This window comes from Colobus angolensis, unplaced genomic scaffold (genome assembly GCF_000951035.1).
Source record: "Colobus angolensis palliatus isolate OR3802 unplaced genomic scaffold, Cang.pa_1.0 Scaffold104, whole genome shotgun sequence".
Taxonomy (NCBI): domain Eukaryota; kingdom Metazoa; phylum Chordata; class Mammalia; order Primates; family Cercopithecidae; genus Colobus; species Colobus angolensis.
Window position 1 is genome coordinate 5,549,697 of NW_012111364.1, and position 22,604 is coordinate 5,572,300.

Genomic DNA, 22,604 nt, shown 5'->3' on the forward strand with positions numbered 1-22,604 from the left:
AGAGATAAAAAGAAATTAAATTATTTAAAGGATGTCAACACTGTGAACAGAGACATATTGTTTAGGATAATTCTCTGGGTAATTTCATGTAATATGCTGAAATTGAGCAAGGGATTTCAGAATGAATATAAGGAAAATATTCCTCACAGCCTTTTTATATTATAAAACAATCTATCAAAGAAAACACAATCTTCCTCAATTGCCTGAATCATTTAAAGTGCTAGTGAACCAAGCAACTGAGAACACAGAAGAAGAACATAATTCAGATTGGAAAATGAGTAGACAATGTGGTCTAGAAGGCTATCCCAATCATAACTCACAACATTGTATGTGATTTTGCAGAGGAGCCAGAGAGTACCTAATTTTCAACTCAGTTTCCCAGTGATATTTTCTTAAAGCAAAATAAGCAAGAGGAAATTAGCCTGTACCTGTTTCTGTATATGGAACTTTACACAAGGTGAAATTTAATTTAGAAAAATTCCTTGTAATAAATCAAATTTAAAAACAAAACAAAACAAAAAAATCAGAAAACAAGCTTCAACTAACCACAACAGCCCACTAGACATTAGATAATGTAACTGGACACTTTCTACTAAATCATACCCATATAGAAAAACAACACAGCTGTAGCCAATTAAGTAATTTCCTTACTTTAGTTCCACATTCAGAAAATAAAAGCCCACTGCTCACACTATTAAAGTGGACATCTCTGAGCCTTTTCTAGTTGTAAGTGCTGCCCAATAAATACATCTGTTAATTTACTGGGCAACTTGAGAAAAATCTGTCTCAAATAACCTCTGTTAAATTTACAAGCATACATCAGAGGTAGTGCAAGTTCAGCTCCAGACCACTTCAATAAAGTATCATAATAAAACAAATCACAACAATTTTTTAGTTTCTCCATGCATTTTCAAGTTAAGTTTACACTATCTGTAGTCCATTATATGTATAATAACATTATGTATTTTTAAAATGTATGTACATTAATTTAAAAATACTTTATTGCTAAAAAATGCTAATGATCACTTGAGCCTTCAGCAAGTCATAATCTTTTTGCTGGTGAAAGATGCTGCTTTGATGTGGATGGCCACTGACTGATGGGGTGGTTGCTGAAAGTTGGAGTGACTGTGGCAATTTCTCTTTTCTTTTTTTTTTTTTTTAAGATGGAGTCTCGCTCTGTCACCTAGGCTGGAGTATGCAATGGCGTAATTTCGGCTCACTGCAACCTCTGCTTTCTGGGTTCAAGTGATTCTCCTGCCTCAGCCTCCTGAGTAGCTGGGGTTACAGGCACGTGCCATCACGCTCAGCCAATTTTTGTATTTTTAGTAGATATGGGGTTTGCTATGTTGGCCAGGTTGGTCTCGAACTCCTGACGACCTCAGGTGACCCACCCAACTCAGCCTCCCAAAGTGTTGGGATTACAGGCATGAGCCACCGCACCTGGCCTGGCAATTTCTTAAAATAAAACAACAATGAAGTTTGCTGCATAGATTCATTCTTCCTTTTATGAAAGATGTCTCTGTGGCATGTGATGCTGTTTGACAGCATTTTACCCATGGTAGAACTTTCTTCAAAATTGGAGTCAATCCTCTCAAACCCTCTTGCTGCTTAATTAATCAAGTTTATGTAATATCCTAGGTCCTTTGTCGTAATTTTAACAACGTTCATAGCATCTTCACCAAGAGTAGATTCCAACTCAAGAAACCACTTTCTTCACTCATCCATGAGAAGTAACTCCTCATCTGTTCAAATTTAATCCTGAGATCTCAGCAATTCAGTCACCTCTGGCTACACTTCTAATTCTACTTCTCTTGCTATTTCTGCCACATTGGCAGTGACTTCCTCCACTGAAGTCTTCAACCCCCTCAAAGTTATCCATAAAGGCTGTAATCAACTTCTTCCAAACTCCTGGTAATATGGATATTTTGACCTCCTCCCATGAATCATAAATATTCTTAATGACATCTAGAAAAGTGGCTCCTTTCTAGGTTTTCAATTTACTTGGCCTAGATCCATCGGAGGAATCACTATGTATGGAAGCTATAGCCTTATGAAATGTATTTCTTAAATAATAAGACTTCAAAGTCAAAATGACTCCTTGATCCATGGGCTTCAGAATGGCTATTGCGACAGCAGGCAGGAAAACACATTAATCTCCTTGTACTTCATCAGAGCTCTAATGAACAGTAATCTTTTGAAAGGAAGCTTTTTTCTGAGCAGTAAGTCCCAACAAGGGGTTTAAAATATCCAGTAAACCATGCTGTACACAGATGTCCTGTGTACAGGTTTTGTTGTTCCATTTACAAAGCACAGGCAGAATACATTTAACATAATTCTTAAGGGCTCTAGGATTTTCACAATAGTACAGGAGTGCTGGCTTCAACTTAAAGTCACCAGCTGCATAAGTCTCTAAACAAGAGAGACAGCCTGCCTTCAGAAGCCAGATAGTGACTTCTCCTCTCTAGTTATGGGAAGTCCTAGATGGCATCTTCTTCCAACAGAAGATTGTTTCACCTACATTGAAAATCTTCATTGAATGTATGAGTCTTCATCATTTGTTTTAGCTAAATCTTCTGAATAACTTGCTGCAGCTTCTCCATCAGTACCTGCTGCATCTTCTTCACGTCTTATATTGCGGAGACAGCTTCTCTCCTTAAACCTCATGAACCAACCTCTGCTACCTTCCAACTTTTCTTCTGCAGCTTCCTCACCTCTCTTAGCCTTCACAATATTGAACAGTTAGGGTCATGCTCTGGATAAGGTTTTGGCTTAAGGGAATGTTGTGACTGCTATGATCTATCCAGACTATTAAAATTTTCTCCATTATCAGCAATAAGGCTGTTTCACTTTCTTATCATTCATGTGTTTGCTGGAGTAGCACTTTTAATTTCCTTTAGGAACTTTTCCTTTGCACTGACATATTGGCTATATGGCAGAAGAGGCCCAGCTTTTGGCCTACCTAGGCTTTCGACATGCCTTCCTCACTAAGCTTAATCATTTCTAGCTTTTAATTTAAAGTGACAGACGTATGACTCTTCCTTTCACTTGAAAACTTAGAGGCCAATGTAGAATTACTAATTGGCAAAATTTCTTTTTCTTTTTGTTTGAGAGGGAGTCTCACTCTGTCGCCCAGGCTGGAGTGCCGTGGTGCAATCTCAGCTCACTGCAACCTCTGCCTCCTGGGTTCAAGCGATTCTCCTGCCTCAACTTCCTGAGTGGCTAGGATTACAGGCACACGCCACCACGCCCAGCTAATTTTTTGTATTTTTAGTAGAGACGAGGTTTCACTATGTTGGCCAGGCTGGTCTCGAACTCCTAACCTCAGGTAATCTGCCCACTTTGGCTTCCCAAAGTGCTGGGATAACAAGCGTGAGCCACCGCACCCAGCCCTAATTGGCCAAATTTCAGTATCACTGTGTCTCAGCGAACAGAGAGGCCCCAAGTCAGGGAGAAAGATAGGGGAACACCAGGTTGGTGAAGCAGTCAGAACACATATAACATATATCAATTAAGTTCACCATCTATGTTAACGGCATATATCAATTAAGTTCACCATCTATGTTAATGGCATGTTAACGGCACCCCAAAACAATTACAATAACAGCATCAAAGATCATTTCTAATATTCTTTTTCATAATTTTGACAAATTTCACTTCAAAAGTAAAGTCAGAAATTAGGCTTGTATTTGATCCAACTAATTGTAAGTAAGGTTTTGGTCTATGTATTAGGCATTGTGAACAGTGCCAGGGAAATGGTAGTAGTATCAAGTATCATTTTACCTCCTATGTTATTCTAAATTGAGAATGTATAGAATAATGTATACATTATTGGCTTTCTGGGAAAACTACTATCAATACTAAATGATTCAGTGCTAAATAGAATGATTCCTAGTAAGCATTTCTGCAGTCAACATAACACAAATAAAAAGTCATGTAAACTAACAAGTAAAACCTTTCTCTTTCAAGCTATCAAAAATGCTTTATGTCTCACCTTGGCACCATATTTGGAATAGTTCATTTCCGTTAGCGTTACTGGTCGTAATTTGTCAATATCTCCAAAGGCTACTCCAGGAACATACAGGGCACAAACAATATGAACCCATCTAAGGAGAGAAGATATGATTTTGCTATCAAATCTTTTAATAAAATTCCCACAAACAAAACAAACATATAAAACACCTGCCATCTCAAAATACTACCAAGAGAATTCTGTCATCAAATGTCCCCCAATCTCGGGCACATCATTAAAAAATATGAAACACCTACAGAATAACAGTTACAAAAAAGGGGACTGAAATTACTTTTCTGGCAGCTTAGACAAAACTGAGAGCTAACAACTATAATTGCCTTTCACTTAAAATTCACTCACTGCACTTTGCACTAACCTATTCTTAAATATTTGCATAAAACTACTATTCAAATGAAACAAAACATTTTTATATGCAAGGTAGTCACATTCATTATTTTAAGCTCTTTGAGAATTAAGAATACTAATTTAATAACTGTGAAGTTACTCTGCAGTAATTAAGTAAAATTCCTCTTTCTTGTTACTCTTTTCCAAAAGCTGCTGGGATAATAATATTTAAGGACATATTTTACAATTTTTGTATACAGTTTAACTTCTTTTCCAGGTTAAAACTGCTGGGAAAAGGTACAGAATAAGCAATTCACATTTTCATTCATCTTATCTGTTTACCATACAACCTATATACTAAAATTTATATGCCCCAAATATAAATATTTGTTAAAAGTTTGAATAATGCCATAAGACTAAACAAAGAATGCTCGGAGTTTCAGTACACTGGAAAAAATTGCAGTTGTTTCTAATTCCATTTTTTAAAAACTGCTCTGAACCATTTTTAATATATTAGGCACTCTTTCTGCTTGCTTAAAACAAAACAAACTGTGGGATCACTGACTTTGAAATTTAAATAGCAGATCTTATCACTTTTGTAAGAAAGAGGGTCACAGAAGCAAATCTCTATTAACCCTGTGAATATATTAACAACAAATTCTGCTTTGTCACAACTTAAGAGGCTATGCATGCTACATGGTTCTGGTTTTTGTGGTGCATTATGAGTTTTAAAGGACTAATTTCAAAAATTATTCTCTAGAGGCACTGGGAAAAATAGTTCCAAATCCTTTTAAAAATTATCTTTTTTATTGGGGAAAAAAATCCAAGGTTTTGAGATTTTCTTGATAGAATGTTTTAATCCAACCTCCCAAATGCATCCTGTGGAGTTCAATATAAAGATACACATCTTCAACAAGCAGCTGCTTTCTCAATTTAATTTGTTCAGTTTTTTCATGCGCCACTGATGGATTAAATATTGCTATACTCTGTAGAAGTTTATCTTTGATAAACCTAACAGCTGGCTGCTTGCTTCATACTGACCTTCTTAAAATGTAGTACACAAGTACTACAGATTTAACTGCCATTTCAATGTGACTGGCACACAAGTATATCATTTCTCCCAACCACTCGTGAGGATACCAACTTGAGTCCTCATTAAAATACCTATCAAAGTCAATGAAAATCATGGCAGAGACAAGTATGGTCCCTTTTAATATCAGCTGTAAATAGTTTCTTGTTCATTTGTTTAGATGCACATAATTTATAACTTTGTAATTAAGACAAAGCTGCAAATCAAAAAAAAAAAAATCTTCCTTGTTGCTTTACCAGTAATTTTGCTTGGAGCTATTATGACAGATGTTGATTGGGGAAAGGAACAGGAAATAAGCATCACATAAAACCACCAAAAAAAAGAGTTGGAACTGTCATCCTAGCACAAACTATTAACAGATTATTTTAAACTCATATATTTTAATAAAGCAGACTAAGTAGAATGATACTTCTCAAAAGACTCATTTAAGAATGAAAACTATATTAATCAATAAAATTGGAGTTTGAAGTACTCCGTATCAGTAAAGTCTTTACAGCATGTAAAACAAATTCACGTCAAGTATGTTATTTTCATTCCTTCATCCAGTAATCAGTTATAAGTGTGTACTAGCTACAGAGCACCATAAAAGTAGTTTGGAAATTATAAAGATGTATGTGAAGTGCTTACAGCAGAGTGTGGCTCACTGTCTTCAGTCAAGAAATGTTAAGTACAAGGAAAAAAAAGCCTAAAAGCTTCTGTTGAGTGGGAGGTTGTTCATTTACATATGAAGAATTGGTTTCAGAAAGATTAACTGATTTTCAAATATAACAAGGCTAGCAAGGGACAGAACTAAGACTTACTAAGTCTAGAATTTCAAAGGAAAAAAAAGAAAGAAGTGGTCGGGCACAGTGGCTCATGCCTGTAATCCCAGCACTTTGGGAGGCAGAGGTAGGAGGATCACTTAAGCTCAGGAGTTTGAGACCAGCCTGGGCAACATGGTGAAACCCCATTGCTACAAAAAATACAAAATTTAGCCAGGTGTCGTGGCATGCCCCTGTAGTCCCAGCTACTTGGGAGGCTGAGGTAGGATGATTTCTTGAGCCTACGAGGCAGGGATTTACAATGAGCCAAGATCATGCCACTGCACTCCAGTCAGGTTGATGAAGCCAGACCTTCCCTCAAGAAAAAAATGGCCAGGTACAGTAATCCTAACATTTTGGGAGGCTGAGGTGGGAAGACTACTTGAGCCCAGGAGTTCAAGACCAGCCTGGGCAACAGGATGAAACCTCATCTCTATAGAAAAATACAAACATTAGCCAGGTGTGGTGGTGCATACCTATAACCTAAGCTACTCGGGAGGCTTCAGTGGGAGGATCACTTGAGCCTAGGAAGCAGTGGTTGCAGTGAGCCAACATCGTGCTACTGCACTTCAGCCTCGGCAACAGAGCCAGACCCTGTCTGAAGGGTAAAAAAAAAAAGAAAGAACTGAGACATAAAGATTTCAATGCTGCCTTTTATTGCAACATAAAGCTTATTTTTTAAAATTAAGGAATTTAGTTCAGAGCCACATTTTATTTCACAATAGCTAGGAGGACACCCAACAAAGGACATAAAGAAGAAGAGTGCAACAAATGATAATGGAAACACAATGTACCAAAACCTATGGGATACAGCAAAAGCCCTATTAAGAAGGAATTTTATAGCTATAAGTGCCTACATCAAAAGAGAAAAAACTTCAAATAAACAATCCAATGATGCATCTTAAAGAACTAGGAAAGCAAGAGCAAACCAAATCCAAAATTAGTGGAAGAATTAATAAAGATCAGACCAGAAATAAATAACATTGAAATGAAAAAAATATATACAAAAGATCAATGAAATAAAATGTTGGTATTTTGAAAAGGCAAACAAAACTGACAAACCTTTAGCCAGGCTGAAGAAAAAAGAGTGAAGATATAAATAAATAAAATTGGAAATAAAAAAGGAGACATTATAACTGATATTGCAGAAATTCAAAGGATCATTAGCAGCTGCTATGAGCAACTATATGTCAATAAATTAGAAAATCTAGAAGAAATGGATAAATTCCTAGACACATACAACCTCCAAAGATTGAACCATGAAGAAATCCAAAGCCTGCACAGACCAATAACAAGTAATGAGATTGAAGCCGTAATAAAGTCTCCCAGTAAAGAAAAGCCTGGGACTGCTTGACCTGATGGCTTCGCTGCTGAATTTTACCAAACACTTAAAGAAGAATACCAATCTTACTCAAACTATTCCAAAAAACAGAGGAAGAGGGAATATTTCCAAACTCATTCTATAAGGCCAATGTTACTCTGATACCAAAACCAGCCAAAGGCACATCAAAAAAAGAAAACTACAGGCCAGTATCTCTGATGAATACTGACGCAAAAATCCTCAACAAAATACCAACAAACTGAATTTAACAATACATTAGAAAGATCATTATGACCAAGTAGGATTTATCCCTGGGATGCAAGGATGGTTTAACATAAGCAAATAAATCAACATGATATATCACATCAACAGAATAAAGGATAAAAACTGTATGATCATTTCAACTGATGCTGAAAAAGCATTTAATAAAATTCAACATCGCTTCATCATAAAAACTCCCCAAATCCAGGGGACAGAAAGACATACCTCAACATAATAAAAGTCATATATGACAGACCCACAGCTAGTATCATACTGAATGGGAAAAACTGTAAGCTTTTTCTCTAAGATCTGGAAAACGACAAGGATACCCACTGTCACCACTGTTATTCAACATAGTACTGGAAGCCCTAGCTTCCAGCAATCAGACAACAGAAAGATATAAAGGGCATCCAAATTGGAAAGAAAGAAGTCAAATTATTCTTGTTTGCAGATAATATAACGCCGTATTTGGAAAAACCTAAAGACTCCATAAGAAAACTATTAGAACCGATAAATTCAGTAAAGTTGCAGAAGACAAAAGCAACATACAAAAATCAGGAGCATGTCTACATGACAACAGTGAATAATCTGAAGAAATTTTAAAAGTAATGGCATTTATAATAGCCATACATAAGATTAAATACCTCGGAATTAACTTAAACAAAGAAGTAAAAGATCTCTATAATAACAACTATAAAACACTGATGAAACAAATTGAAGAAAACACCAAAAAATGGAAAACTATTCCATGTTCATGAACTGGAAGAATCAATATTGTTAAAATGCCCAACTAGCCAAAGCAATGTACAGATTCAATGCAATCCCTATCAAAATACCAAAGACATCCTTCACAGAAATAGAAAAAACAATCCTAAAATGTATACAGAACCACAAAACACCCAGAATAGCCAAAGCTATCCTAAGCAAAAAAGAATCACACTACCTGACTTCAAATTATACCACAGACCTATAGTAACCAAAACAGCATGGTACTGTCATAAAACAGATACACAGAACAATGGAAGAGAATAGAGAATTCAGAAACAAATCCACACACCTAAATGAACTTAATTCAACAAAGGTGCCAGGAACATATATACGGGAAAAGAGTTTCTTCAATAAATGGTCCTGGAAAAACTAGATATCCATATGCAGAAGAAGGAAACTAGACCCCATCTCTTGCCATATACAAAAATCAAATCAAAACGGATTAAAGACTTAAATCTAAGACCTCAAACTATGAAAATACTACAAGAAAACGTTGGGGAAAATCTCCAGGACACTGCTCTGGGCAAAATTTCTTGAGCAAAACTCCACAAGCACAAGCAACCAAAGCAAAAATAGACAAAAGATATCATACCAGGTTTTAAAAAAAGCAGGATCACAAGTTGGACAAAGGATACAATCATCAAACTGAAGAGACAACCCACAGAATGGGAGAAAATATTTGCAAATTACCCAACTAACAAGGGATAAATAACCAGAATATATAAGGAGTTCAAGTAACTCTATAGGAAAAAAACTCTAATAATCTGATTAAAAATAGACTAAAGATTTGAATAGACATTTCTCAAAAGAAGACACACAAAAGGAAGTTCATATACTAAAACAAGTATATGAAAAAGGACTCAAAATCCTTGATTGTCAGAGAAATGCAAATCAAAACTACCATGAAATATCATCACACCCCAGTTAAAATAGCTTATATCCAAAAGACAGGCAATAACAAATGTTGGCAAGGATGTGGAGAAAAGGGAACCCTTGTACACTGCTGCACAAAATGTAAATTAAATGATGAAGAAAACTTCGGAGGTTCCTAAAAATTGAGCTGCCATATAATCCAGCAATCACACTGTTGGGTATACATTCAAAAGAAAGTAAATCTGTATATTAAAGAGATATCTGCACTCCTGTATTTGTCGCAGCACTGTTTAGCTAAGATTTAGAAGCAACCTAAGTTTCCATCAACAGATTGAAATTGGATCAAGAAAATGTGGTACACAATACACAATGGAGTACTACTCAGCCATAAAAAAAGAATGAGAGCCAGTCATTTGCAACAACTTGGGTGGAACTAGAGATCATTATGTTAGGTAAAATAAGCCAGGCACAGCGAGACAAACATCACATGTTCTCACTTATTTGTGGGATCTAAAAATCAAACAACTGAACTCATGGATATAGGAGAAGGATAGTTACTAGAGGTTGGGAAGGATAGTGCAGGGAAAGGGTAAAACGGTGGGGGGAGGTGGCAGATTAATGAGTAGAAAAAGTGGAAGGAATAAGACCTACTGTTTGATAGCACAACAGGGTGACTATAGACAAGAAAAACTAAATTGTACACTTAAAAATAACTTACAGAGTGTAACTGGATTGTTTGTAACTCAAAAGATAAGTGTTTGAGAAATGGATACCCCATTCTCCATGATGTGCTTATTTCACATTGCATGCCTGTGTCAAAACATCTCATGTACCCCATGAATATATATATATATACTATGTACCCACAAATAGTAAAACTATAAATAAAAAATTAAAAAGGAGAGCATGCCTAAAAATTTCCCACAGTCAGGTTTATAAGTCTTACTCTCTATAAGATATAAAATAAAAATTTAATGACAGGAAAGTACTGGTTTTCTTACATTAAATCACATCATTTTCTATGTAGAACTTGTGGCTCCTATCAAGAATAGAAGGAAAAAAGTCTAATTAATCCCATGTGATAGTGAACTTCAAAACATTTTTTATTCTTTAGATACAGTATTCATTCTTTTTCCCTGTTTTCCATTTGAAGCTCATATACTAAAAGGCTTGTCAAATTTTCTTGGCTTTTCATACCTTGAATCAAACTAGTATTACATCCTTGGAAATATTATGAAGGCCTATAATTTCCAGTACAGCCTACAGGTGAGTGTAGACATTAGCGCAAGTAAAGTGTTCAAATAGTATATAAAAGAATTTTTGCCATGTTGTACCATCACAGGAGATGTCTACTTATGTAACGTCCACAGTATCCAAAAAAATATCCCTCAGTAAACCTAAATGGTAAAGAGGTCTCAGTTTTCTTAATTCAGAAACAACTTTGCCTGTTGTTTTGTCTATTATGATAGCATGAAGTTAACCACTATTTGACGGTGCCCTAACAGAACTTTTAAATTATTAACAAGAAAAAGAGTAAAATAAATTCTCTTCCCTAAAAGGAAGTTCTGTCTTTCCAAAACTGCCTTACTTATTCATCACAATTTATCACCAAAAATTTCAATTCTCAGGACTGGAAGAGTTATCAAAAAAAAAAAAAAAAAAATCTATGCATGAGCTAATACTCCATGATTACCTAAAATAAGTAGAGCAATAATAGTAATAAGAAAGAACTAGTAGTAGCAGTAATGGCAGTAGTAAGAGTAAGGAGACAATTACTAACCACTTATGTTACAGAAACTGCTAATTGTTTCTCATGGATCATCTCATTTAGTCCTCTCAACACTACTAAGGAAACTGAGGCATACAAAGGTTACATCGCTTGCCGAAAATTATACCTAGTAAGGAAAAAAAAAGACCAGAATCCAAAAATAGACAGTCCAACTTGAAAGTGCACACTTAATGCTTACTGAACTCCCTAATACTAGGCCACTGTCAGGCCAAACTTAAAGTAATGCCTATGCCTATGATATAGACCACAGATTCACGTCAATACAACAAATCATTTGTTATACACTTTATTTTTGGATAGACGATAAGGAAGGAGAGGTAACATTCTTTAGTCATTTGTCCTGAACATCAACACATGGGGTTCTCCAAGATCCAATGGTACACTCTATGCTATCCCAGCAATCTTGTATGGCAACATTTCTCAAGGATCGGTCCACCAATTGAGGCAAAAATAAGAAAAATTTGTTTTACTTTACTAAAGTAAAATGTATTAAATTTAAAAGCCTATCCTTTATTTTAGGACATAATGTACCCTAGTTTTTTTATGTTAAAGTATGGGAAATGATGGTGATAATTTATATAGGTTGCTCTGCTGTTATTCTTGTTTTTAATATAAAGCATGTTTAATAAAATACTAAAATATCCTTATGTGACAAAATAAAAATTAAATACTCCCCCCCCATACTGGAGAGGAAGAGACAGAGTGTGATGTCCACAAAACAGAAAAGGTTGAAAATTACTCTTAATTTTAGTTACCAACCCTAGATGGTAGTCTCCTGTAAAAAAACAAAACAAAACAAAAACCAGGAAAGATGACAACACCATTACAATGACAAGTGCTCAAATGTGTTAACACACATGAGTGTGAATGTCGTAAAAAGAACACAGGTCTTCGTGCCACTTACTGATTTAATTGCCTCTCATGCATGCTTCGATACCTATTCTGCAATAATGGACAGAAATTCTTCAGCATTTCTTCTTAGAGTGAGAATGACACTAAGCTCAATGGTAGACGGGGGAAGTTATAAACTCAATGGCAGGAGGTCTTGTAGGAGGGAGGGGCTTTTCATCTGGGATGGGTGGAGTACATCCTCCTGTGCTCTGCCTCAGCCATATACACAGTCCCTCAGTGACCTCACAGCCCTGGCCCAACCTGAAGACCATTTTTCCATGGCCCTCTCAACACAGATAGCATACTCTTCAGGTTTCAAACCAGTGCCCCAGTTCTCCCCTCAGACTGTACCCAGCCACCTACTTGCCATGAACTGAAGACAAAATTTGGCCTAGGCTATAACCAGCATACTTCTCTCCATCTATTAGGGTTTAACTATAATTTCTCCAACAAAGCCTGAACCCCAACCCAGGGTAGGAGGTCATCATTCCAATTTTGTCATTCCTTGGATAATCTCCCTCAGCCCCAGAGCATCCTTTAGAGTTTTTTTATACCTTGGTGACTCTTTTATCATAGCTTAAGAATTCTTTATACTAAACTTCTCCTTTTTAAATCACTGTATTAAGTTCTATCTACTGATATAAAGTTATACAGATCTAGGTTCAAAATTGACCATTCACGAGTTTGAATATACTTAGGTAACTTATTAGTCTTGAACTAATAAGTTATTTAAATAATCTGAGCCCTGGGTACTACACCTATCAAATGAGAAACTTCACCACCTGCCTCATCATAGGGTCAATTATTAAGATTAAGTAAGATTATGGATGTAAAGGCAAATGCAGGTACTCAATAAATGGTCTTTCCTCTCACCCTTCTCCATCTGTATCCCAGTGGTCATTTACTCTATGCCAAGAACATACAAAGAAGCAATCAAATGAAAGTGTGTAAACTGGATAATCATAAACAGAAGAACAGGGAAGTCAAAGGCAGACACATTATTAAGCAAACATATCAATCAACATAATTAGGACATTAACCTTCCAGCATCTGTCTCCTTGAAAATTCCATCCTGATTAGGGCACAGTTCACAGCTAGGAGAAACACCACATTTACAGGCATCACAAAACCAAGGTTCAGTGGAGTTTTCAGAAGCTGAACTCATAATAGAGTCACTTTCTCCATCAACTCCGTAACAACCTAAAAAAAGAAAAACACTATGATTAAATAGGGTTTATTTTGTTAAAGTCACATACAATCACAAAAGAAAAAGAATAGCAAAGGAAAGAGATGAGGAAAAAGATATGAAATACCAGTGATTTATAAGAAATGTATTAAAATACAGAAATAAACTCATTTTATATACTTTTTCACCTAATGTAGTAACACAATGAAATAAACGACATTTTAAAAAATAGTTTTAGTCCTACTGTAAAAGCATTAAAGGTGGGAAAACAATAAATTTTTAATTTAAAAAATATTAAAAAATAGGCTGGGCGCAGTGGCTCATGCCTGTATTCTCAGCACTTTGGGAGGCCAAGGTGGTCAGATCACCTGAGGTCAGGAGTTCTAGAAAAGCCTGGCCAACATGGTGAAACCTCATCTCTACTAAAAACTCAAAAATTATCCAGGCGTGGTGGCAGGCATCTGGAATCCCAGCTACTCGAGAAGCTGAGGCAGGAGAATAGCTTGAACCTAGGAGGCAGAAGTTGCAGTGAGTGAGCCAAGATTGCGCCACTGCACTCCAGTCTGGGTACCAAGAGCAAAATTCCATCTCATAAAAAATAAAAATATAAAACATAAAAATATAAGTTGTCATTAAAGAATTTCGATTAGTTAATTATTGGTTGGTAAATACTTACTGAGGTCCCTTTGTACCAGGTACTAAAATATATATATAAAAGACCAAACTCATGCAAAACAAACATACAAACAAAAAAGTCTTTGATCTAATTTTGGAGGTGGCAGATTGTAATATAAACAGGTATAATACAATTGTAAAAGCAAAGTTACACACCTAAAACTATAGAACAGTTTGAAAAGTTCAGAGTAATAACGTTAGACAGAGTTCCACGCACAACTGAGCCAATCTCTAACTATATGATGCATTTAATCTGTTTAAAAATTTTAAATTATTCTGTCTTCTGTGAAAATTTGCCTATAACTGAAATGGATGAAAACAGTATGTCATTCTCTTTTTTCCTCTTATCACTCACAAAACTAAATATTCTGAGAGGAGTTCATCATATTACTTAGGCAGCTAATGTAATAAAAATCCTTAAAGATTCTCATGAACACCCCCAGCCAACAAGATAATCTGGCAATGTTCTTTACATTTTAGAGTAGGACATGTTATACTTCAGTTCAACTGCCCTCCAATGATCAAAAGCAAAGTTTCCTTATATACATCTCTGGAATTACAAGTTACAGTTGACAATGGAACAACACAGGCTTGAACTGGTCAGGTGCACTTATACGTGAATTTCTTTCAACACAATACGGAGTGAAAATACACTTGTGGGATACACAACTCAGACATACAAAGCATCAACTTTTCATCAACCCAAGTTCCCCAAGTCCAACTGTGGGACTTGAATATGGGCTAATTTTGGTATCTGCAGGGGTCCTGGAACCAACCCCCTAGAATCAATCACCCTATACTGAGGGGTGACTGTATATTTAAAGTTACTATTTAGGCTTCTAAACCTGCCTAAAATTTTTATAAAGTCAAAGTATTTTCCTTGAATCTCAGTTTAAAAGAGTAGATTATTTATCAAAGCTGCAATAAGAAATTCAGGCAGGGCTTCATTGACAGTATCTTGGTAAATCAGGTTTTGATCATTAAAATTCCTACAACTCAATTTTGTCTATGAACTCAGCATTGATGAGGCTGTCAGTACCTGAGAAACCAACAAAATCTGCTAGTAAGCAATGTCACATCCATAATCATAAATAACTTTCTCAGCATCAAGATGCCTAGAAGTTTGTATTACTACCACCAAAGTATAATAAACATGGAATCTGATAAATGGAAATTGAAAAGTTCTGAGACAGTATTTCATTCAGACTATAAAAAACCATGCTGAACTACTTACTGATAACCAACAATAAAGTACACTTCTCTACTGATGATAGTCATGACTCCTAAATAGATTTCTTTTTCCCAAATGGTGATAGACACACACTAACTTCTCATTATCAAATTTCCCTTCCTCTAAAAAGGAACGCACTGCCCTTATGTAAAACATCCTTCAAAGAAACAATTTAAAGCATATATAATAATGAATACATTGCAACTTAATTCTAGTCCTGATGTATCACCTGTAGGTTTGGGCATTTCTCCAGTCTCCTAAGACACACGTATTACAACTCAAGATAGGTCATTTCTAAAGATGAAATAGCAACCATCCCAACATCCTTTTGACCAGGTTTATTCTAAGAGGGTAGGTCTTGGTGCCAAGTTCTAAGGGGCACCCAAAGTAACCCCCAATAAACTGATGACATTAAATAAGCCACGATGAGAAACATTTAACATGACCGTCTCCTAAAAGACTTTAGCCAACATAAGATCATGTGATTATTTGAACTGGTAAACACTAACCAGACAACCATGAGCCTAAATTGGAGAGTGACCTCTCACAGCCATCAAAGAAATTCAAACTAAAATAAATAAATAACTACAGTATATAAATGAATGAATACTGAGTTAAACAAATCAGCCATGAGAAAGAAAAAGAGACATATACAATTAGTAAATAATTTTAAATTACGAACATTAATTAACTAGATTTCATTATATGTCAATGGTTACATGTATTTCATTAAAACACTACTTACCTAATATATATCTAAATTAAAATAGCCTAATAGTAAGCAAAAAACTAAAAAGTTGGTTTGCAACTATGACTTACACAAGCTGCTTCAAGCAACTGTTTAATTATTATCCTTTGCTATTCAAAGGTTTTATAACATTGAATTTTAATAAAATCTGAAAGTCAGCCAAGCCTTGTAGTTCATGCCTGCCATCCCAACGCTTTGGGAGGCTGAGGCAGGATGATCGCTTGAGCCCAGGAGTTTGAGACCAGCCTGGGCAACATAGTGAGGCCCTGTCTCTACAAAAAACACAAAACAGAGTTTAGCCAAGCATGGTGGCACACACCATAGTCTCAGCTGCTAGAGAGGCTGAGGTGGGAGAATCACTTTAGCCTGGGATGTGGAGGGTGCAGTGAACCAGTCTGGGCAACAGAGCAAAAATCTCGTCTCAAAAAAGTATATATATTTTTTCAGATTATGCTTGTGTGTATATATATATTATACATAATATATGGATTTATTTCATATATACTATGTTAATAGTTATGCTAAATGTAGTTAAAATAGCTATAAACTATATAGTTAATTTCATTTAATATTTTAATATACTTTAATACATAACTATAACATATGTACACACACAATCTGAAAGTCATATAAAATGTCAAAGAAAATATTTAAAAGGAGTTAGACTGTAACACACAAGATAAGCAAAGGAATCAAAACTTATTAATTTCTTTAATGTCATTAAATTGTGGTTGGCAATCATCATCTTCATCACCTTGTCTAGATATGTATTATTTTAAATGCACTGTCATAAAATTAAAAGGAAATACAATTTTCTTCTTGGGATCAGTTTTATTTCCAACAAAAGAGCAAAACGTTATATTCAAAGAAAAATCATAAAACGAAACAATAATCATCAATCTATTTTCTCAATGCTATGCAATACCACATGGGAAAAAATACATATTTTCTTTACAAAATAATGTTCCTTTGAGACAAATTCAAACTGGATAAAATCTGCATTCACAAAAGTAGGCAATTACCAAGAGAATAAAGCCCTTAAGAAGCTATCCAATTTATTAACTTCATTCAGGAAAATCAAGGTAAATCACAGTAGTTTACTTTTTTAGAATAAAGAAAATTTTCAATTACATTTTAAAAGATATTCCACACACACAGCAAACGTGCACATTTGCACAGAGTTTTAAACCTCCTACAAACAATCTCAGGAATGATTCTGAAATCCATTTCCAGGAAATTCTTCCTTTGTAATCTGGAAGACTGGTGTTGTGCAAGTTCAAAGAACAACCAGCAAGTGTGTACGTATTTTTTCTTCAGCTTCACTGTCCCTGAAAAATGATCCATACTGTGTCATTATCTTTATAGAGTTCTTTACTTGTCACTTTTACCTGCCACTTATCCCATATTTCTTTGTCATACCTGTTGGGTTTACTGAGATCTAGACCAAAGTTCTAGCACTGTGTATCTGCTCCAATTCATTTTAATTAGTGACTAAATACGTTCTAAAATCTTTCTCTCTTCCATATAAAACATGAGTATGGGAAAAAATATTTTCTTTTTCATATGGGTAAACAAAATAAACAATGTATGAACACCTAAAACTCATTTCATATGTGCTCAGTGTGTTTCCAATGGGTAATATAGAAGACACATTTCTATGGCCATTTAATGAGGATCAATCTTTGACTAATATATGCTATGTACACAACTCACATTTAAGAAAAAAATGTGTTTACAATTGTTTTGAGTTGTACAAAGGTATGGATAATTTCAATCAGTGGAAATGTTCCTCATTCAGCTTTTCACAGAGGGGCCAGTGGACTTTCAGTCTTCCACCTTCTAGCTATGTAACTTTGAACAAACCAAATCTCTGAAGCTTAGTTACTTCATCTGCAGTTATGTGTTTAATAATATTTATCCTAATTATATTTCAGTATATATAAAACAGGTATATAAAAGTTGTCATTTAAAAACTTAAAACACTTTTTCTGTACTTAATATATCATTAGACTTTTGACTATGAAATTCATCAGTAAAAAAGATTTTTTTTTTAATTTTTTTTTTTTTTTTTTTGAGATGGAGTCTCACTCTGTCACCCAGGCTGCAGTGAAGTGGCATGATCTCGGCTCACTGCAAGCTCCGCCTCCAGGTTCATGCCATTCTCCTGCCTCAGCCTCCAGAGTAGCTGGGACTACAGGCGCCCGCCACCACACCCGGCTAATTTTTTGTATTTTTAGTAGAGACGGGGTTTCACCATGTTAGCCAGGATAGTCTCGATATCCTGACCTCGTGATCCACCCACCTCAGCCTCCCAAAGTGCTGGGATTACAGGTGTGAGCCACCACACCCGGCCAAAAAAAAGATTTTAAAATGAGTAATATTGTTTATGAGAAAGACAGTACCTACAACATGCATAATACTTGTCAGAAACATATCCTAACACAGTAGCACCAGGGACTGGTTTCGTGGAAAACAATTTTTCCATGGATGGGACAAGGGGATTATTTTGGATGAAACTGTCCCACCTCAGATCATCAGGCATCACATTCTCATAAGAAGTATGAAACCTAGATCCCTCACATGTGCAATTCACAATAGTGTTTGCGCTTCCGTGAGAATCCAATGCTGCCACTGATCTGACAGGAGGTGGAGCTCAGGCAGTAATGCTCGCTCACCAGCTGCTCACCCCTTGCTGTGAGGCCCAGTTCCTAACAGGCCAAGGACCAGTACCACCTGGTTGGGGACCCCCGTCCTAAAGCATAAAAGAAGTAAAGTACCAAATGGTTATAACTTGAACATATTCTACTATCCAGTAAACACTCCTAAGGATATCTTTTTGCATACACTAAAAAACAAAAATAGCCTTGGGCTAGGCTAACAGTAAACTGAAAAATAGGGGGAAACATCTCTTAGTAAGCCTTATCTCGTTTAATGAATAGCAACTAAACCTGAGGGCAACTGCTGGTAAGTACACTACCTAACTTCTGTCATGTACTAACATATACCTGACATTTTCCTTCAGACACACTGCAATCAGGATATCAGGATAAGTGACATCATGGTCAGAGGTACCCTAATATTAGAAGATCTTCCCACAAAGATATTTATACTAAGTGAGACACTGCAGCCCTCAAATTTCAAAAAGAAAAGTGATTTAGATGAAGCAAGCGCTCTGAAAAGTAATTACAGTAAACAATTATAAATTCAATAAGCAAAATTTGGCATACTATCTTTTAGCAAAATCTCAACTTAAAAATTTTTATGCAATTACTTGAGAATAAGCATATTTCTCAAAAAAAAGAAGATAAAAGAAATGCAACAAAATACTATGGCTGTCTGGATATTAGGACAATTAGGAATGTTTTTCTTCTCTCTGTTCTATATTTTCCACATTTTATTTAATATTCATGTATTATGATAGGCAAACAGTTTTCTCTAAATTAAGTATTCATGAAGTTCATATTTAACCATGAGATGTTTTTTAAAAATTGCATGGCTGAATTACAATATGGAAGTCTGTCACTGTAAGCACGTGAATTTAAGAACAAAAGACTCTAGCAACACTAGCTGCTTATTACACTTTTAAAAATGTCCCTTTCTTTGGATTGAGTTTTAGATAAAAATTCATTTTGAAACTTAAAAGTTAGTTTCAAAAGAGTTAAGGGGAAAAAAAAATCTACAGGTGTTAACTGTACAGAAAATTGTAAACAACAAAAAAAATCACAAAGTTAAAGGATACAGAACAGGATGGAAACATAAAAAAAATTTGCAAGGAAGACAAAGAACATTAAAAAAAGAATTCCAATAAGTCAATGAGAAAAGAGACAAAGAGAACCTAATGACTAAGCTTGTCTTTTTTTTTTTTTTGAGACGGAGTTTCGCTCGTTACCCAAGCTGGAGTGCATTGGCGCGATCTCGGCTCACTGCAACCTCCGCCTCCTGGGTTCAAGCAATTCTCCTGCCTCTGCCTCCCGAGTAGCTGGGATTACAGGCGCCCACCACCACGCCTGGCAAATTTTTTGTATTTTTAGTAGAGAAGGGAGTTTCACCACGTTAGCCAGGCTGGTCTCAAACTCCTAACCTCAGGTGATCCACATGCCTTGGCCTCCCAGGCGTGAGCCACCGCGCGAGGCCAAGAAATGACTATGCTTTTCACAAGATGGCACCGGAAGTGAAGGAAGCTCCTGCCCCTCCTAATGCTAAAGCCAAACCGAAGGCTTTTAAGGCCAAGAAGGCAGTGTTGAAAGCTGTCCACAGCCACCAAAAAAAGAAGATCTGCATGTCACCCACCTTCCAGCAGCCCAAGACACTGAGACTCCGGAGGCAGCCCAGATATCCTCGGAAGAGTGCCCCCTGGAGAAACAAGCTTGATTATTACACTATCAAGTTTCTACTGACCACTGAGTCGGCCATGAAGAAGATAGAAGACAACAACACACTTGTGTTCATTGTGGATGTTAAAGCAAACAAGCACCAGATCAAACAGGCTGTGAAGAAGCTCTATGACATTGATGTGGTCAAGGTCAACACCCTAATTAGGCCTGATGGAGAGAAGACAAGATATGTTCGACTGGCTCCTGATTACAATGCTTTGAATGTTGCCGACAAAATTGGGATCATCTAAACCCGGTCCAGCTGGCTAATTCTAAATATATGTATATGTTTTCACCAGAAAAAAAAAGGAAAGAAATGACTAAGAAAATGACAGGCAAGTAAGAGAAAACAAAATGTGGCAATTGGCCACAAGATACCAAACTTAATTCTTAATAAGGTGAATGCACATTGTAATAAAGAGATTATATCCAAAAGAATAAAATAAAATTTACAAATATGCAATGTTATCAAGCAGTTTGTGCATTGTTGGTAATTACTACAGTTTTTTTGGTAGTCAATCTGGAAATGGTTTTTAAAAGTTTAAATACACTTATCTTTTGACTCAGAAATTTTACTTCCCTGTAATCCCACCACTTTGGGAGGCCAAGGTGGGCAGATCACAAGGTCAGGAGATCAAGACCATCCTGGCCAACATGGTGAAATCCCGTCTCTACTCAAAACACAAAAATTAGCCGGGCGTACTGGCACACGACTGTAGTCCCAGCTACTCAGGAGGCTGAGGCAGGAGAATCGCTTGAACCCAGGAGGCAGAGGTTGCAGTGAGCCAAGATCGCGCCTTTGTACTCCAGCCCGGCAACAGAACGAGACTTTGTCTCAAAAAAATAAAAGAAATTTTACTTCTAGGTATCTATCCCACAGAAATTATTACATACAAATACATGGCACATGTTTGTCAGCACTATACATAAGTCAAAAACTTGAAACAAAAAAATAAGTACATTATGGTTGAGCCATTCTATGTATCATTAAAAAGAATGAAATATCCCATATACACTGACATGAGAAGAATTACAGAATTAACACATGAGTGAAACAAAGCAAGTTGCAGAAAAATATCTTTGCGATTTATCCAATTTATTTAGGGGTGGAGAGAGAAAAGTGGTGGACAGAACAAAGAAAGAGTAAGAGAGAGAGAGAGAGAAGTGTTTGTGTATATACAAGAGCCTGCTTAAAGGACTCTCACTGGTCAAATTTGGACAATATAACAAGTATCAGAAACAGCAATCAGTTAACAAATTATAACATATGAGGTCATGGTAATACTGAAATGGAAAAAAGGGGAAGAGAATTTCTTTACACAGTAAATGCTTCCTAATAAATGTAGGAGGAATTAGAATTAGAATTAGCAAATTTCCATCTTGCAGCCCACATATGTAATCAGTGTAATTGTAATCAGTGACTTTAACAAGGATGCTAAAACTATTAAGTGGAAAGTTGCTAGAGAACGGCATATTAACAAAGTCTCAAAATTATTACCCCACAGATTTCTCATTAATTACAAATAGAAAAAAAAAAACCTTTAAAATTAAGAGGTCTGTGGTTGACACCACCTGAACTATCACCAATAATGCAATAAATTGACATTAGACTTTTTTTTTTTTTTTTGAGACAGAATCTCACTCTGTGGCCAGGCTGGAGTGCAGTGACACAATCTTGGCTTACTGTAACCTTCACCTCCCAGATTCAAGCTATTCTCATGCCTCAGCCTCCCAACTAGCTGGGATTACAGGCTAATTTTTGTATTTTTAGTAGAGACGGGGTTTTGTCATGTTGGCCAGGCTGGTCTCGAACTCCTGACTTCAAATAATCCACCGACCTTGGCCTCCCAAAGTGCTGGGATTACAGGCGTGAGCCACCGCACCCAGCTACATTATACATCTTACAAAAAATACGCTTACAAAAAAAAAAAGTTTAAACTGAATCTAATCACAAGAAAACAATAAGATATATCCAGACTGAGAGATATTCAGTATGACATTATAAAAACTAAGATTCTTCAATATGTCAACATCATGAACACCACCAAAAGGCAGAAAAATTGTTCTAGATTAATGGAGACTAAAGAGATATAACACAAGTACAACTCACGGTACCTGAATGGATCCGGTGGGGTGTGGAGAAACCATAGTGATAACAGAGGTATAGAGATTATAAGAAGAGTGTGCATATTATCGGCTATTAAATTAAAAATATATATTTGTGTATATGCATGAGCAAGCAAA

General features: G+C 35.9%; 1 protein-coding gene and 1 pseudogene across 2 annotated transcripts in view; one reads left to right on the forward strand and one right to left on the reverse strand.

Annotated features, from left to right (window-relative positions):
* PHF14 (PHD finger protein 14) overlaps positions 1-22,604 on the reverse strand; it is a 200,413-nt gene that overhangs the window by 148,426 nt on the left and 29,383 nt on the right. For both annotated transcript variants that reach the window (XM_011942981.1, XM_011942988.1), the window contains exons 5-6: positions 13,188-13,347; positions 3,992-4,103 (exon numbers count right to left, since the gene is read on the reverse strand). In XM_011942981.1, coding sequence (XP_011798371.1) covers positions 3,992-4,103; positions 13,188-13,347 — 272 coding nt within the window. The remainder of the gene's footprint in view (positions 1-3,991; positions 4,104-13,187; positions 13,348-22,604) is intronic.
* On the forward strand, positions 20,147-20,611 carry LOC105512509 (annotated as a pseudogene).